This window comes from Prionailurus bengalensis, chromosome B3 (assembly GCF_016509475.1).
Source record: "Prionailurus bengalensis isolate Pbe53 chromosome B3, Fcat_Pben_1.1_paternal_pri, whole genome shotgun sequence".
In the NCBI taxonomy this organism is placed as follows: Eukaryota; Metazoa; Chordata; class Mammalia; order Carnivora; family Felidae; genus Prionailurus; species Prionailurus bengalensis.
In genome coordinates, this window is record NC_057355.1 from 28517233 (window position 1) to 28535899 (window position 18667).

The following is an 18667-nucleotide window of genomic DNA, read 5'->3' on the forward strand; positions in this document are numbered from 1 at the left end:
AGAATTAAAAGTTGCTGGAGCTCTTAGGCAGAAAGTATGGGCCCTAGAGCTCTGACCTCTGCTCCCTCACACTCAGCACAGACACTCTCGCCATGTTTTTAACAAGCTGGTCCTCTTTGCTTGAAGGGAAGGAATTTAGATTACCACTTTTCAAAATAATGGGGACACTGTCTCAAGCAGCAGTCCTTTCTTACTTTCTGATTCCACTATAAGATGATGCAATGATTATGTTGGCATCATCCAAGGTGGCTCCCTGAGTCTGCAATGAGTACATGAGGCCCAGGCCCTAGACCAGGCTCCACCCTCAATAAACCTGCCTCCCCTGCAGGCCCCAAAAAGCATGTCCACCTAAAGCAAGGCCCTAGAGCCCAGAACCTGACTGCTGACATCACACACTCTGGCCACCCTTTCTGGACCCAGATGTCGGTGCAGGGCTAGTGGGTTGGGCTCTCAAAGCTCACCGCTACTTGCTCAGGCACCTCCCAAGGTGGCTGTTAAATGCCCACTAACACCAATTATATGCTATTGACTTATAATAAATCATATTAAAAAAATAGAAATAAGGGGCGCCTGGGTGGCTCAGTCGGTTAAGTGTCCGACTTCAGCTCAGGTCACGATCTTGCAGTCCGTGAGTTCGAGCCCCGCGTCGGCTCTGGGCTGATGGCTCGGAGCCTGGAGTCTGCTTCTGATTCTGTGTCTCCCTCTCTCTCTGCCCCTCCCCCATTCATGCTCTGTCTCTCTCTGTCTCAAAAATAAATAAAAACATTAAAAAAATTAAAAAAAAAATAGAAATAAGCATGCAAAACTCATTGTTTCCTGATTGTCTTACTGGTTTTACCATTACCTCTCATCTAGAGCTCATCTGTGTGTGTTAGGGTAGAAGCACTGTGTAATGGCATGCTGCTAGAGCTGAAACAAGTTGTTAGCCTCAAGTCAGTCATGGCGGGAGTATTTACACCATGTAAATCAGCACATGCTCCAGATCAGAGCTTCAATTAGTGCTGAAGCAGAAAGAGGTTTCAGTTTAATGAACGTAACTTAGAGAAGAATGAGAAGTCACCTAACTGGATGGTATATCAAATTTAATGGTAAATTTTATTAGGAAATAAGCTAGCACAGACCTCAACGAACTACAGTACAGACCAAACACAACCTGTGTTTATACGGCCCTAGAGCCATACAAAATGGTACTCACATTTCTATTATTTAAAAAAAGCAACAATAACAGAAAAGAAGAATATATGCCAGATACCACATGTGGCCTGCAAAGCCTTAAAGTATTTATAATTCAGCCTTTACAAAAAAAGATTGCCAACCTCTGAATAAGCAGATTGAGATGTAATTGATTTTTCAAAATCATGGCTATTTGCAATTGTAGGTTGGCTATGGATACACCTGTTTGGCAAGAGTCAACAAAGCATCCCGTGAAGACTCAACCAGCTATGTGGAATCTACAAAAAAAAAAAAAAAGAGTATGGTGTGTTTTTTTTCTCATCTGTAATTGTGAGCTACAGACCCTTTCTTTATGCCAGGGGCTGGCCAACTCTCTCTGTACAAGGTCAGAAAGTAAATACTTCAGAATTTGTGAGCTACACTGTCACACAGCCATTGTCTTCTTTAAAAAAAAATAAAAACAAAAACAAAAACAAAAACAAAAACCAGCCCTTTAAAAATGTAAAGGCCAGAGTGGCTCAGTCAGTTAAGCTTCAGACTTCTGCTCAGGTCATGATCTCGGGTCGTGAGTTCAAGCCTTGTCCACAAGCCCTGTCCCTGTCAAGCTCTCTGCTATCAGCGCAGAGCCCATCAGATCCTGTCTCCCTCTCTCTCTCTCAAAAATAAATAAACATTAAAAAAAAAAATGTAAAGGCCATTCACAGCAACAGAGATCTTACAAAAATAGCCCTGGGCTGGATTTGGCTCTTCAGTGACAGTTTTATAAGCTCTGTAATATAAATGCAAACATCCCACTGCCCATCAGGGCTAGTTGTTAAGCATTTACCAGTGTGCAGCTTGTTTACATTTGGACATTCTCCGTGAGTTCTATCCAAAAGAACTCTCTGTGATGATGGAAAAGTTCTACACTTGATCTTAACCAAAAGGCCGAGAAGCGATTGATGATGGAAAAGTTCTATAGCTGTGCTAACATAGTAGCCACTACTAACATTTGAAACACAGATGTTCGATGGGGGGTGGGAGGGAGGGGAGGGAGGGTGATGGGTATTGAGAAGGGCACCTGTTGGGATGAGCACTGGGTGTTGTATGGAAACCAATTTGACAATAAATTTCACATATTTAAAAAAAAATGAAATACTGATGTTCTAACCAAGAAAATAACCAAGAAAATAAATTTCTTGGTTAAATTTCTTGGTTAAATTTCTCTAATGAAGAAAATAAATTGCATGTTTTAATAAATTTAAAAGTAGGCAGTCACAAGTGACAGGGCCTACCAGATGGGTTTTTGGTTTTGGTTCCAGATGATTAAAACTGTCAAAGGTGTTCTCTCTAGATAAATAAGTGTTATAAAACCACAATGAGAACACTGCAGAATGTTCTACTGGACAACTCACTCTCCTCCTACCGAGATTTATTCTCCTCATAGTGGGCACTGGTCTTGACGTATCTTGCCAGTTCTATTTGCATGTCCCCAAACAGTGGAACAACCTGGAGCTGCTATATTCAAAGAACAAAAAAAATAAGGTCATTATGTATGTTTACTCACCAAATACAATCAATGAATAATGGTAGTAATTACTATGGGCTGAATACTATCTCTGCACAAAATACAATTTAAGAACCAATATTCATAAAACCAATTCAAATATTACAATTAACCTACCTTGTTGCTAGATCCATGCTCATAAAAAAATATCAATTTGCATTTCTATCTATTAGTAACAAACAGAAAATTAAAATCTAAAGGGAAACAACTTGCAATAGCATCAAAAAAACTAAAATGTATATGAATAAATCTAACAAAATATGTTCAAGACCTCTAAACAAAAACACTACTAAAAATTCTAGAGAAAGTTTTAAAGTTCTAAGTAACTGGCGAAATATATCAAGTTAACGTTTTGGAAGACTTGGTACTTTTTACTCCCTAAACTGATCTATAAATTCAATGGAATCCCAAACAATATTCCAGGAAGAGGGCGCCTGGGTGGCTCAGTCAGTTGAGCACCGGACTTTGGCTCAGGTCATGATCTCGTGGTCCGTGAGTTCAAGCTCTGCTTTGGGCTCCATGCTGACAGCTCAGAGCCTGGAGCCTGCTTGAGATTCTGTGTCTCCCTCTCTCTCTACCTTTCCCATACCCATGCTCTTTCAAAAATAAATAAACATCAAAACAAAACAATATTCCAAGAAGAAAAATGGTTTATGGATAGTGCATATATGTGTTTGTGTATATGGAAATCAACAAGCCAATTCTAAAATTTATTTTGAAAGGTAAAGGGACAATATCCAAGATAATCTTGAAGAACGTAACTTGAAGTCTTCTTGATAAGCAGGTCTGTTCTACGGAAAACTATAGCAACTAAGACAGTGTTGCCCTGGAGCATGGAGAGCAGTGGAGGAGGACAGGAAACCTAAGACAGTATCCCATATATATATAGACACCTGCTTTATGACCCAGGCAACAATGCACAGCAATGGGGGAAAAGATGGCCTTTACAGTAAATGGACAGAATCAACTGGATACCCATAAGGGGAAAAAAGAAAATCAAAAAATGTCAACACCATACACAGAGGCCAGATCCAGGAGGATTATAGATCTAGATGGAAAAAGAAATAGTGCTATTTCTAGAAGGTAACAAGAAGAAAATTCTCATAAGCCCGCCCTATATAAAGATTTCTTTTTTTTTTTAATGTTTGTTTATTTAAAGAGACAGAGAGTAAGAAAACAAGTGGGGGGGGGGGGAAGAGAGAGAGAGAGAGAGAGAGGGACAGAGAGAGGGAGAGAGAGGGAGTCCGAAGCAGGCTCCACACTGTCAGTGCAGAACTTGACATGGGGCCCGATCCCATGAGCTGTGAGACTATGACCTGAGCCAAAACCAAGAGTCAGATGCTTAATCAACTGAGCCACCCAGGCACCCCTACAAAGATTTCTTAAAGTAGATATTAAAGATTGATACATTAGATTACATTAAAATTAAAAACTGCTGTCCACCAAATGACACCTTTAAGAAAGTGAAAAGGAGTGGGGCGCCTGGGTGGCGCAGTCGGTTAAGCGTCCGACTTCAGCCAGGTCACGATCTTGTCGTCCGTGAGTTCGAGCCCCGTGTTAGGCTCTGGGCTGATGGCTCAGAGCCTGGAGCCTGTTTCTGATTCTGTGTCTCCCTCTCTCTCTGCCCCTCCCCCGTTCATGCTCTGTCTCTCTCTGTCCCAAAAAAATAAATAAATAAATAAACAAACGTTGGAAGAAAGTGAAAAGGAGAGCCACAAGCACAGAATGCATGTATTTTATAACACATGTATTCAACAAAGAACATGTACCCAGAATATATAAAGAACTATAAATCAAGGGGGGTGGGGGAGCGGGATAGGGAGCAAGAAACTTGAAGTGATACTTCACAAGAGAACACACAAAAGATGAAGAGTGTGAAGTTATCAGAGAAAATATGAACTAAACCACAAGGAAATGTCAGCCAAAAATATCACAATGATGTACACCCTTTAGGATGCACTTCCTCAAAAAAGTGAGTGTCAAGTGTTGGCAAAGGATGTGGAGCAACAGGAAGGCTCATTCATAGCTGATGGGAATGCAAATCAGCATAGCCATGTGGGAAGTTGTTAGCCTACATCTAACACTGAAAATGTATATGCCTGTGGCCCCCAATTCTAGCCCTGAGCAAACACAAACATGCGCAGATGTGCACTAAATCAAAGGAGCACTGTTCGTACCAGCCAAAACTCATGTCCATCACAGCAGAATGGATAAATAAGTTGAGGTATAATAATAAAATGGGCTGTGATACCACAATGAAAACCTAAGGACTACAGTTTCAGGATCTCACAGAGATGAATCTAATAAGTGAGTGAAAGCAGCTAGATACAAAAGAGTACACCTGGCATGATGCCCTTTATACAAGGTTCAAACCCAGACAAAACTGCTGCCTTTGCAGATGGGAGCCAGTGATTTCCCCCCGCCCCACTGCCCACACCCATGTTTCCAAATATGGGGCACAGAGGTTTAACTCCCAAAATTAAGTGTATACACTTGATAAGAAAGGCTTATCTAAAAAAATGTAACTCACCTTGAAGTACTTATCAATTTTGGATAAGTTTATTCTTTTCTTGGCATCAAGTTTATAGATGTTGCTGACACTCCCATCCATCAAGTATAGACCAAATCCCATGACCTGAAAATCACAAAATGGCACATAAAACTCAGACCTAAAAGTTTAATTACCCATAAAAACTTCTAATGCTACAGTTCATATATTTGAAGTGGGAGTTCATTCTTCTTTCAAAAACACTTTTAGGGGTACCTGGGTGGCTTAGTCGGTTGGCATCCAACTTTGGCTTAGGTCATGATCTCGCGGTTTCATGGGTTTGAGCCCCATGTCGGGCTCTGTGCTGACAGCTCAGAGCCTCGAGCCTGCTTCAGATTCTGTAACTCCCTTTCTCTCTGCCCCTCCCCTGCTCATGCTCTGTCTGTCTCTCTCTCAAAAATAAATAAACATTAAAAAAAAAATTCAAAAAGCACTTTTAAAAGCTCCTCATAAATAGCTATCCCTTCATAAGAAGCTCTTCTTTTATCTGTGTCATTTCTTGTGCGTATTTTACTGTCCTCTCCAGGCACAAACACCCACCTCCCATTAAGCCCAATGAAATACTAAGTATGTATTTCCATAAGTATCCATGGCCAGGGACTCCCACCCCAGATGGCACAAACAGAGTATTTCCACTGTCATAAAGTGCTCCACTAGAGAGGGCACCAACTCGCCCATGCTCTCCTGTGGGGAAGAGATCTTGGGGCTGGGCCCACTCTTATAGGGAAGGGTTTGTGCTGACAGGACACTCAGCACAGTGTTCTTCAGGGCCATCCTTCCCAAAGGTGGAAAGCAGAGCAAATGCAATGGCAGAACTGACTTCTCCTCATCCCAGTAAGAAATGTCACTGAAAACACTCCCCAATTTAAAACTGAGTAATAAAGAAAAGTATGGTAAAAGGCCATGCTCTTGACCAAGAAAAATCTACTACAATCATGGAGACACAGTAGTGTTAATTCTTAGGAATCACATCCTTACCAAGTAGAATCTGATGATAACTTTGCTACAAGAAGCTAATGCTGACAGAAGCCCTTGACCAGGACTCCTCAGTCATGAGCACGTTCTCCAGGGGTAGGCATGTCATATACCTGACAATGGGAACAAGCCTGGGACACATTCAAAGGAATGTGTCTGGAGAGCCTATAGTGCAGGCTGTGAGCAGGGTGGAGGGTGCTGTGTACACAAACACACGTACGTGTATACACACACACACACACACACACACACACACACACACGGTAAGCGTGAGAATAAGAAAAGGTTGGCAAGAGCATCACAGTAAAAGCACAGCCTCTTCTTGAGAGCAAGGCTGTCTCTCTGCACAGTTATGTGAGCAGTCATGCCCATACACGTACTTTGAGAAGCATGTGTTTCTCACTGGGTGTCAGGTACATCCTATTCTCGTAGTAATCCACACACAGATTCACAATATCAGCGAGGAGCTCTTCGTAGCCAGAAATCACTTCAAGCTGCTGCTGTAAAGACTGAAACACAAAGTGGGAAATCCATGCCATTTACTGCTCCTAGCTCCCTGGCCCTCAGACCCCAGCAGTGCATGCCATCAGCCAAAGTGGGGAGGGTGGGGGAAGCCTTACTTGGGTGATCTTATTGTGGTTGGCCAGGAACATGGACAGATTCTGTGATTCCTGGATGGACTGTGGGTCCGCCATTTTACGTAAAAACTGAGCAGCCCTTTGAAAGCAAAAAAAAAAAAAAAAAAAAAAAAGTCATATAACCAACGGACTTAATGATTAAAAAAAAAAAAGCATAGAAAATCAGGATTACTTTATCTGGCTACAGTTATCTGTGATAATGTAGGTCTTAGAAGCAAGTTATAATTTCAGCTTCCTCAAACTTCTCTACCCTGGACTCCAGGTCACTCTTCTGCCAACCTGGACAGCTCACGACCTCACTGTCCAACAGCTAATGGACTTTTTCAGAGACGTGGCAGCACCAACCACAGGCCTTCCTGGGGATTTCCTGCACACTGGCCTCTCCCTTGGGCTACCTGTTCCTAAGTCTGAGAAAGACTGCCTCCCCCTCTGTGACTCCCAGAGTATGGTAATGAAGATGGCCAGCACTGTCCATGTTCTCCACCAAGAATCCTCTAGGCCACCATGTCTCCCACACGTCAGGGACCACACACAGTTCTGGTGCCAAAGGTCAGAGACAGAATCCTGGTTCCACCACCAAAACACTGCTCAATCTTGGGTTGACCTCCTGAACTCTCCTGAACCTCAATTATCACATCTATAACAAACAACTGTCCACCTGACCTACCCACAGAGAAAATGTGAGGAGAGAGGAAACAGCATACACAGAATTACCTGTACACTTAGGTCCAATAAGACTGGAAGGCACACACTGAGTGTCTGAGTCTTGCGAAGCAGCATAAAGCAGCGAATGTGAGCATTCTGCACATCTAGGGCTGTCCCCCAAAAAGTTTAGCATAAACTGGCCACCTAAGGGCATGTCTGTGCAACCTAAAAACTTTGGGATTTTACTGAAAAAATTCCCATGGTAAAGGCTGATAACCTATCCCAACAGTCATTTCCTCCATACCTCCTTAGGAATAAATCCTGAATTTCCACGTTTCAGCAATGTGCTTCATCTTCACATGACCAATGGTTGAGCAATGAGATATAATGAAAAGGACTGCAAAGTACTTGGAAGTATATGGATAATAAACAGTATGATCCCTTCTATGCTACTGTCTCCCTGTTGACTGGAATGCAGACATGATAGCTGGAGCTCAAGCAACCATCTTGGACCGTGAGACAACACATGAAGATGGCAGAGCAGCAGGACAGCAGGAGCCCTGGTATGAGCACTGTGGAATCCCCTCATCAGTTGCAGATCACCTACTTTGGGACTTTTCAGATGAGAGAGAAATGAGAGATAATCTGCAATCTTGTTTAAGCCACTATTATTTCTCTGGGTTTTAAAAAATTATATAGTTAGGGACACCTGGGTGGCTCAGTTGGTTGAGCGTCTGACTTCGGTTCAGGTCATGATCTTGCACTCTGTGAGTTCGAGCCCCGCGTCGGGCTCTGTGCTGACAGCTCAGAGCCTGGAGCCTGTTTCCGATTCTGTGTCTCCCTCCCTCTCTCTGCCCCTCCCCCACTCATGCTCTGTCTCTCTCTCTCTCTCTCTGTCAAAAATAAACATTAAAAACTAAAAAATAAATAAATAAATTATATAGTTAAACCTAATATGAACCCTGATATGATAGCACTTTTTTGGAGCACCTGGGTGGCTTAGTCGATTAAGAGTTCGACTCTTGATTTTGGCTGAGGTCATGATTTCACAGTTCATGAGACTGAGTCCCCAATCGGGCTATGTGCTGAGAGATGCCCCCTCTCCCGCACACACACAGGCACATGCTGTCTCACTCTCTCAAAATAAATAAACTTAAAATCAAAGATGCTGTTTGCTATTTTCCTCAAGCCTCACCATATAGGTTATCCTGGCATTTATACTCAGAAGCATTTGTACTGTTAGCTATTTCCAGGTGCAAATAAAAAGTGTGAGTGTAAGTGTGTGAGGGCTGGGGAGAAATGGGGGTTACTATCTGGGAAGATGATAAGGGATCCCAAACAGAGGTCAAAGGAAGAAGCCAATGGCAGCTGGGGGGTGCCCCAGGCCCACTCTGTGCTCAGGAGAGCTTGGGTGGCTCCTAGAGGGGGTGCGGACTGCCTGCAAGCACATCAAACAAGGTCAACTCCAGACTTTCCTATTCAAGCAAGGTTAATAGGTCAACTCCAAGGATTCTCTAGTTCTGGAGATCCAGGCTTCTGTATAGAGCTAATTCTAGGTGATGAATGCCTACACTTAACTTCACATGGACCAAGCTTAAAACCCTAGATGATCCAGCTTAACTCCTACTGCTGCCTCAATCTTAGATCTGTTTAGCACTATATCCCATGTTGATTTTATTTTAAAGACCCGACAACGGTTGTGTGATTTCAGATACAACACAACTAAAGCCTATTCCAATGCAAAGTAAAATCTCATCAAATTTAATTTCACAGCAAAGATTCTTTGTCTAGCAGAAGAAACAGTAGTCAGCATCTCATTCCAGCCAACCATGCCTTCAACAGTACCAAGCACAGACTTTCTAAAGAAAGTTTATTAGAAGACAGCTCGCTTTGCTCTAAACAAACACCCTTCTTCCTCTTCCTGCCATCAACTGCTCCCTCACAGTATTCCATGGCACACCCACCTTTTCCAATTCTCTTCTCCAGAAGTTCTCCACATTCTCCCTGGAGGAGAGCTGGTTTTGGGGACCTGGAAGCTCAGTGTGACCCCAAGACAGTCCACAGGCCAGCTCTGCCCACTGCTGTGATGGTGTGTACCTTCCCAAAATGTACAACCAGGAAGTGAGGTGCTGTTCATCAAGATGCTTATGGAGCCAAAAGCCTTACAGTGACCCTAACCCTCTGTAACAGGGATTGATCTTGTGCACATCTTCCTTCTCACATGTGCTGAACACCCAGAGGTCCTCAACAAACATTTGAGGATGACCAGGGTGTCCATATTCCGCTCTAGCTTCATAAAACCACAATGTACACATACTCTATGAGAAGACATCTCACTCAATACATCGCCACACACATAATCCGCCAGCTACCCCTGCATCTTATACGTAGGAGTGTGTATTCAAATAGTCCTGAGCCTGCCAAACAACCAAACAGTTGTGGTTATTTCAGCACATATGGGATGTGCACCTACTAGGTGCAGAGCATGTAGCTAATCAAGAACCACTCTGCCTGCCTAAGCACTCTCTGCAAGGTCCTAGGGCACAAGGTCAAAGCTCACCTCTTATATGCCGAGTGGTCATTCTTCACACTGCACTTCATGTTCTTTAACTCATCCAGCACAGCAAACATGTTGATGAACTTTCCCAGCGTGATCAAATAGGCTTCAGAAACAAAATCCTTCCTTCTCTCCGCGTGGCACAGGCGCCTCACCTCCCCACAGAAACGCTCAATGGCATTTCTCTGAAAAGAGGAAGGGAGGGCAAAAAAACTGCTGTCACTGATGGGCCAACTCCATGCCCACCTTCAAGCACAGTCACTGTTACTCTTTGATGAAATACCCACCCAAATGAGTGGACATTTACAGCTCAGGTAATGAGACTTGTTTCTATAAAGTAATTTCCACATGCCTTTGCTCTGTGATAATCACCATTAATTTTCCACTTTACCAACTATCCCTAAAATAAAAGAATTTTGTTGATTATTCAAGCAAAGTTACTGAGGAAATGCTCCAATAGAAGGTCTACAAACAGATATTTTCACTTTCAAAGGTGAAAATGGGGGCAGGGAAATTTTTCCTCTTAATAACCTTTAAGATAAAACAAAAATTCATCTCCTAATAAGTTCTATCTTCTCCTTTTGCTGAAGGAATCTATAATAAAAACCTTCATACAATTCCAAAGTATATCCTTAAAAAGCCAGCAAGTCCCCTCCCTGTGGCTACTCCACCCAACCAATGGGCCAAAGGAGCCAAGGCAGGCCAAGGACCACTAAGTGGACAGTCAGCAGAGGCTGAGAGAAAAACATCTGAAAAACCAGATGAATCAAAAGTACAAACTGGCAGAAAGACAAACATAGTTGGAACTGACAGAAAGCAGTCTTCATGAAGGAAATATTCATTCACTCTTAAAGAAATAAGAGAAGTGAAACACAAAAGACGTATTTATTCCGGAAGGGCCAATAAAGCTGTAGACTGACAAAGGTCTGGTGCCCTTTTGTCTCAGAGGCCATGATGGCTGCTTTAATTCACATACACTTTGTTTAGTAAGTCATGGTGATGGGTGAGAGTGGGCCAGATTCCTACTCCTCTGCATTAAACCCCTAGGATTATTTTACCGTTTTACCTGGAAGTACATAAAATTCATCAGTTTTGTGACTTCAGGCTCAAGGACCTCTACGGTTTTCTCGTAAATTTCCACTCTATTAGGCTGCTCGTTACATTTCACCTAGGAATAAACAAGTATGATATAGAGGCTTCAAATTAGCTAGATAGGAGAGCAGGCAGTCCCAGCAGGCTGTGGGGTAGGGTGCAGGAGGGGGAAAGTACTGGTGGGATAGAGGCAGGGCTGGTGGCATGGGGGTGTGGTCTGGCTGAGATGAGGGAACCATAAGGGTAGGAGTGAGGTCTGTGGTAGGGGCGTGGCCAGCAGGGATGGAATCACGGGAATGACAGCGTGGCCTGGCTGGGATGGCTTCACCTGTGGGATGGCCCGAGAGCAGCTCCTCCAGGTGTATAGCATGACCGCGTACTCTTGGCCCTCCTCCAGCATTTCATTCTGCAAGGGTACAAAGAGCAAATCAAAGACAAGTAGGAAAATGATCATAAAAAAGGAAATGCCATGTTGCTAAAACCCAGATACTTCATAGTATCCTCTCACTTTGAGAATAGACAAGTACGAGGACCTGCACGCCACAAGACAGCTGCTAAGAGGCTGGTGACGTTCAGTGCAGTAGTGTGGCCACAATGACCGCCCAAACATTCTCACGGCTTCTGTTGGCTGGAGAGGAGCCAGCACAGCCCAAGGCACCTGCCACAGCCACTATTCCTCAGCTCCATTCAACCCTAAACAACCTGCTGCCAGTGCAGACCTGAAGTAGCACAGATGCGCACAGGGTCTTCAAGGCTCTTAAGACTGAGGCAGCTCTGCCATCCCCAGTGCAGGGGAGGAAAAGCTGTATTTCTGCAACACTTAAAATCCAGAGAGAGTATCCATGCAAAGAGGACTGCCATCATTTTTAAACTGCTTTAGTGTCTACTCCTTTCACATTGTTTCCTTTGATAAAAATGGTAAGAAAGAAGTTCAGAGATGTTCTAAAAACATCAACTACAGGGGCGCCTGGGTGGTGCAGTCGGTTAAGCGTCCGACTTCAGCCAGGTCACGATCTCGCGGTCCCTGAGTTCGAGCCCCGCGTCGGGCTCTGGGCTGATGGCTCAGAGCCTGGAGCCTGCTTCCGATTCTGTGTCTCCCTCTCTCTCTGCCCCTCCCCCGTTCATGCTCTGTCTCTCTCTGTCCCAAAAATAAATAAACGTTGAAAAAAAAAAAATTTAAAAAAAAAAAAACATCAACTACAATTTCATCATATTCTTAAGATGCTTTAAAATGTTTACAACCTTGAATCCAGTAACTTCACTTCTACAAATCTACCAATGGGAATAATGATGGATTTGGAAGGATATTCATCACTGCATTTTCTATTACAAAGAAAAAAAGGGAAACTAAGTAAACATGCAAAAGTAATTCAACTGTGGACATTTACAAAATGAACTATACAGTTATGAAAAATCACCTTATCTGGCACATTAAAAATTTTTTTTTTCAACGTTTATTTATTTTTGGGACAGAGAGAGACAGAGCATGAACGGGGGAGGGGCAGAGAGAGAGGGAGACACAGAATCGGAAACAGGCTCCAGGCTCTGAGCCATCAGCCCAGAGCCCGACGCGGGGCTCGAACTCACGGACCGCGAGATCGTGACCTGGCTGAAGTCGGACGCTTAACCGACTGCGCCACCAGGCGCCCTTATCTGGCACATTTTAAAGACAAGTGAAAAGTTCATGAAATCATTAAAATACATAATAACACTGCAGTTCATTCATGCAATCAAAGTCATATCTTAGTGTATAACTGTGTTCGTGAACACAAGTGTAAATAAAAAGGAGAGGGGGTGCCTGGGTGGCTAGGTTAAGCATCTGACTCTTGATTTCGGTTCAGGTAGTGATCTCACAGTTCACGAGTTCGAGCCCCACACTGGGCTCTGCACTGACAGTGCAGAGCCTGGTTGGGATTCTCTCTCTCTCTGCCCCTTCCCCAACTGTGCACTCTCTTTCTCAAAATCAATAAATAAACATTAAAAAAATAATAAAAATATAAAGAGGAGAGAGAATGGTACTCCCTCAAAATGCTGACAAAGGTTTTCTCTGGGCTATAAATGCTAAATTTTCAGAAAGAATATGTATTATGTTTATAATAAACACAAAGGTCTTTTTAAAAACATAAGGCATTTTCATCCACTTTCTTCTTTTTTTCCTTACCACAGATCATATCAGGATAATACCAAAAAGGCGTACATTTGTCAGTACAGGTACTATTCCCCCAAGGAAAACAAAGACATACAGAAGGAATTACCATGCTAGAATGGACAGTTGCTTGTTCAATGTATCTTGCAATCCCAGTGACAAATGCATTTCTGTCTTCAAAATTAGTGTTGAAATTTGGCTGAAAGGAAGAGAAAAACCATCATGTGGAGGTCAGTGTTGCAGACAATGCACCCCACTTCCACTCGGCACACACCTGGTAGAGCAGTGAGGATGGTGGGGGCTCAATGCAGGGCTGCTGGTCAGGCAAAGGCAGCTCTTCCAGGAGATCCACATTGGACAGTGCATCCTCCAGTGTCACCTGGGCTGCCATCCTGGCCTAGAACAAAACACAGAGCCACCTGTACTGTGAGGAAGGGTAGTAATACTCTGACAACCATTCCAAGGTGTGGCAATCAGACCCCCTTCCCCTGACCCCTCACTTGAGGGAACTGGGGGTGGATGAGGTGTCAGGACCAATCCCCCAGAGTCTGGTGTCTCTTCTAGGGCTTGCTGGCAATGGAGGCATGATGTAGCCTCTTCTAGCTTCCAGGAGTGTCATAGAGCAGGGCACATGCTTCCTGTCACCCTTTCCACCTTAAGGCCATCGTCTCTAGAGGGCTCCCAGAGGGGCTCTTACAGGGCCAGAGTAGGGAATATCATCTTCAACACCATGTCTGCCCTCAAGAAAGCCAGCACATCCTCTAAGGGGGCAACAGTGCTTCCCAGCATGCAGACCTTCCCAGGTGGGTCCTCTAAGCAACGTTACACACTAAGGATGAAAATGGAAAAGGCCAGAGCCCTTTCTCCATGGTCAGCCTGTAGAGGCTAAGCTGAGGGCCAAGGGCCAACATGAAACAGGGAGGTGTTAGCAAAGGACTGAGAGCATAAACTCGAAGGCTAGTACAGAGAAGCACAGAAATGAAGGTGGATGTCATCTAACACATCTGTGCCAGCTCCAGGAGAGGAGACCGCACACTCCAGCCTGCTTCCAGCTGAATGCTGGTCTGAACCTGGATAGGCCACAGGGAGTATAAGCAGTTGCAACCCTAGATGTGACACACCAAGCAGCTCTGATCCCAGATAGGACATGTGGGGCAGCTCTGACCCCAGATGGGACACATGAGGCAGCTACATGTATTGTGAGAAGGAAACACCAGCAGACAGGCTGGATGAGAACACTCAATGGAAGAAGCTCCTCCCAACACTAGGCCCCAGAGAAAGTGTGGGTATAGAAGTACATGGTAGGGCAAGTTACCAAACCCCCAAGCTGCTGGCTTAAGAACCAAAAAAGGAACCCAAAGGTACTGGACAGCCCAGGGACAATGTGGAGAGGAAGAATCTCAGAAGAGCAAGCCCATAAAGTTGCTCATGAACTTTGGGCCCATGCCCAAGAGACAAATGCATGGATCTGATCCTCTCACACCCCAATCCCTGAGACCACAGAAAACTCCCAGATGGCCAGAGGCAGCACTCATAGGACAGATCCAAATGGCACCAGAGGGGCTCTGAGAACAGAACTGACACTGAATCACACGCCAGAGAAAGCAGGTCAAAACCACACCCTAAATTGAACCAGGTTGTTTGACTCTAAAATAAAAAGTCAGCATTGGCCTAGGACTTAAGACCCAGAGTCTCATTTCATAATATACAAAACGTCCAGTTGCAGTCCAAACGACTCAGCACACAAAGAACCAGAAATGTCTTAATTCTTATAGGAAAAGATGACTAACATACCAACAATGAAATAATACAGATATTACAATCATGCATCAGAGTTTAAAGCAACTACTAAAAAAATGCTCTAACAATGACAACACTTCCAAACTGAAAGAAAAAATCGAATGTCAGAGGAAAAAAAAAACCTTTATATAAAGAACTAAAGAAAATCCTTAAACTTTTAGAACTAAAAATACTGTGTGAAAAATTTTAAAGCCCCTACATGAGCTCAAGAGCAAAACAAAGATTCGGTGAACAATAGAAATTATCTAATCTGAACAACTGAAAAAAGGTTGGGAAAAAAGTGAAAATCCTCAGGGGAACTTTGGGATGAGAAAAGTGGTCTAACATTTGTGTTATGAGTGCAAGGAGTGCTGAAAGTGGGTAAAAAAATAGCTGAAAACAATGACTGAAAACTTCCCACATTTGGCAGAACACTCATATGAATTCAAGAAGCTTAATAGATCCCAAACAGGATAAACCTAAAGAAATCCTTACTGGACAGATCATAATCAAACTGTTATAAACTAAAGCAAAGGAAAAAAAAGATATCTTGAATGAATAAGTCATGGGAATACAAGGCACAACATAATGAATACAATGGTATTGTAACAGGGCTGTATCAGGATAGATGGTAGTTGCACTTGTGGTGAACACAGCATAATGTATAAACTTGTCAAATCACTATGTTGTATGCCTGAAACTAATGTGACATATTGGGTGTCAACTATATTTAAAAAAAAATTAACTGATGAAAATAATGTATCTTTAAAACAGAGAAAAAAATGCATTACCTACAGAACAACAATTTGAATGCCTGTTGATTTCTCCTCAGAAACCAAGGAGGCCTTAGGAAGTAGAATGACACTTTTTAAAGTCTGGAAGAAAAGAACTGTCAACACAGATTCCTGTATCAAGTGAAATAGTCTTCAAGAATGAAGGTGAAGGGGTGCCTGGGTGGCTCAGTCGGTTTAGTGTCAAACTTCGGCTCAAGTCATGATCTCACTGTGAGTTCAAGCCCCGCAACAGACTTGCTGTTGTCAATGCTCAGCCTGCTTTAGATCCTCTGTCCCCCTCACTCTCTGCTCCTCCCCCGCTCATGCTCATGCGCTCTCTCTCAAAAATAAAATACACACTGGAAAAAATTAAAAACAAAAAAGAATGAAGGTGAAATAACATTCTCAGATAAAGGAAAAGTAAGAGGATTCATAGACAACAGGCTAATCAAAGTTCTTTAGATAAAAGGGAAGTGATACCAGAAGGAAACCTGGGACACATAGAACAAAGCAAAAGCGATCCAGAGGTTAAACTGAACAAGAGAATAGACTGTTTCTTCTGGAGCTCTTTAAAAGATATTTTGTGGTTGAAAGTAAGAAATTAAAGCACTAATAGGATTTCGGTGACTATAAACATAATATGTAAGAGAACTATGACATAAGGGGGGGGGGAAGGGAAAGGTGTAAGATTTCTACAATCCATTTGAAGTAGTGAAATATTGATTCTCAGTAAACTGAAATGTTAAGCGTGTGCTTTACAATCCCTAGAACAACCAATAAAAAAGTTATGAAAAGTAACATAACTTATAAAAAGATCACATATAATGAATTAATATGGAATACTAAAAATGTTCAGATAACCAATAGAAGGCAGGAAAAGGAAGCAGAGCAATGGAAAAAATAGGGATCCTCTTTCTGCTATTTGAGGACACAATGAGAAGCTGGGGATTGCAACCTGGAAAAGGGTCCTCTGATTCTGTGACCAATTCCAAAGCATGGGTTTTTTTCCCCCTACACCACCAACCAATTCTTAGACACCAGCTGGGTGTCCTATGATTCAATTCTGACACTATCTAGCTGCAGATAGCATCAGATCCCACAGGTTAAGAACTCAATCCTACAAGACTGCCCCCTGTGCCACTTCAGACCCCAATCAAAAGTCCAGGTTGTCACTTGTGCTTCTGACAGAAATCAGAGATTCCCAAAACCCCCTTCCTGGGTTCAATTAATTTGCCAGAATGGCACACAGAACTGAGCAAAGTATTTTATTTACTAGATTACCAGTTTATTATGAAGGATATAACTCTGGAACAACCAGATGGAAGAGAGGCATAGGGCAAGTTATGGAAAAGGGTGCTGAACTTCTATGCCCTCTCTGAGTGCTCCATACTCTTCCCAAATGTTCACATATTTCATTAATCCAGAAATTCTCAGAATCCTGTCCTTGTGGGCTTCCTTACATAGGCATGACTGATTAAATAACTGGCTATTGGCAAAGGATTCAACCTCCAAGGTCAGGGAGGTGGGATTAAAAGTTCCAACCCCCCCAATCCTGGCAAATGGCTCCCATTTTTAAGGAGTTTTCCAAAAGTTACCTCATTAACATAAACTCAGATGTGGTTGAAAGGGGTTTGTTGGGGCGCCTGGGTGGCTCAGTCGGTTGAGCGGCCGACTTCCGCTCAGGTCGTGATCTCACGGTCCGTGAGTTCGAGCCCTGCGTCGGACTCTGTGCTGACAGCTCAGAGCCTGGAGCCTGTTTCAGATTCTGTGTCTCCCTCTCTCTGACCTTCCCCCATTCATGCTCTGTCCCTCTCTGTCTCAAAAATAAATAAACGTTAAAAAAATTTTTTTTGAAAGGGGTTTGTTAATGAATATCAAGACACCTTTATATTCTTTTCCACTTAGGGAACTACAAGGATTTTAGGAGCTCTCTGTCAGAAACACATGAAGACCAAATATATATATATATATATATATATATATATATATATATATATTTCTTTTTTAAATTCATGTTGAGAGAGAGAGTGCACATGAGCATGAGCAGGGGAGGGGCAGAAAGAGAGGGAGACATAAAATCCCAAGCACTGTCAGGGCAGAGCTCAATGTAGGGCTTGAACCCATGAACTGTGAGATCATAACCTGAACCAAAGTCAAAGCCAGGTGCTTAACTGATTGAGCTACCCAGGTGCCCCCAAATACGTATTTCTTATTAAAAATCAGATCCTCACCAGACAAGACCATGCTGGGACCCTGAAACCCTGATCTTAGACTTTTAAGCCTCTAGAACTGTGAGAAATAAATTTCTATTGTTTATAAGCCACACATATATACACACAAAAATATGTAAGTGTATGTGGGGTGGGAATATAAAAAGTATGAAATAATAAAATGGTAGACCTATATCCAAACATACCAATAATTACATTGATCACAAACAGTCTAAACACCCTAAAGACCAGAGACTGTCAGGATGAAAAACATCCTGACTCAACTATATGCCAGCTACAAGAAGCTCACCTCAAATATAATGACATAAGTTGAAAGTAAAAGAGGAAAAGATAAACCATGCAAGCACCAGTCCCAAGGAAGCTGGAATGGCTATGTGAGAGGTAAACTTCAGAGCAAGGAAATTCCCAGGGCTCAAGAGGTGCACTGCGTGACGACAGAAGGTCATTCACCAAGGAGACAGAACAATGCTCAATGTGGATGCATCTAAGGAGAGAGCTTCAAACAACAAGCCAACACCAACAGGACTGAAAGGAGAAGTAAATACACAAATGCACTGACAGCAA

General features: G+C 42.9%; 1 protein-coding gene across 6 annotated transcripts in view; it reads right to left on the reverse strand.

Annotated features, from left to right (window-relative positions):
* Nucleotides 1–18667, reverse strand: part of CYFIP1 (cytoplasmic FMR1 interacting protein 1) — a 133219-nt gene that overhangs the window by 72508 nt on the left and 42044 nt on the right. For 5 of the 6 annotated variants that reach the window (XR_006293222.1, XR_006293221.1, XM_043554909.1 and 2 more), the window contains exons 2-10: nt 13595–13717; nt 13430–13519; nt 11503–11580; nt 11149–11250; nt 10086–10267; nt 6863–6959; nt 6623–6751; nt 5250–5354; nt 2579–2670 (exon numbers count right to left, since the gene is read on the reverse strand). Coding sequence is in view for 4 of the 6 variants with exons in the window: in XM_043554909.1 (XP_043410844.1) it covers nt 2579–2670; nt 5250–5354; nt 6623–6751; nt 6863–6959; nt 10086–10267; nt 11149–11250; nt 11503–11580; nt 13430–13519; nt 13595–13711 (992 nt within the window). In the remaining 2 variants the exon portion in view is untranslated. The remainder of the gene's footprint in view (nt 1–2578; nt 2671–5249; nt 5355–6622; nt 6752–6862; nt 6960–10085; nt 10268–11148; nt 11251–11502; nt 11581–13429; nt 13520–13594; nt 13718–18667) is intronic. The other variant, XM_043554910.1, reaches the window with a different exon arrangement.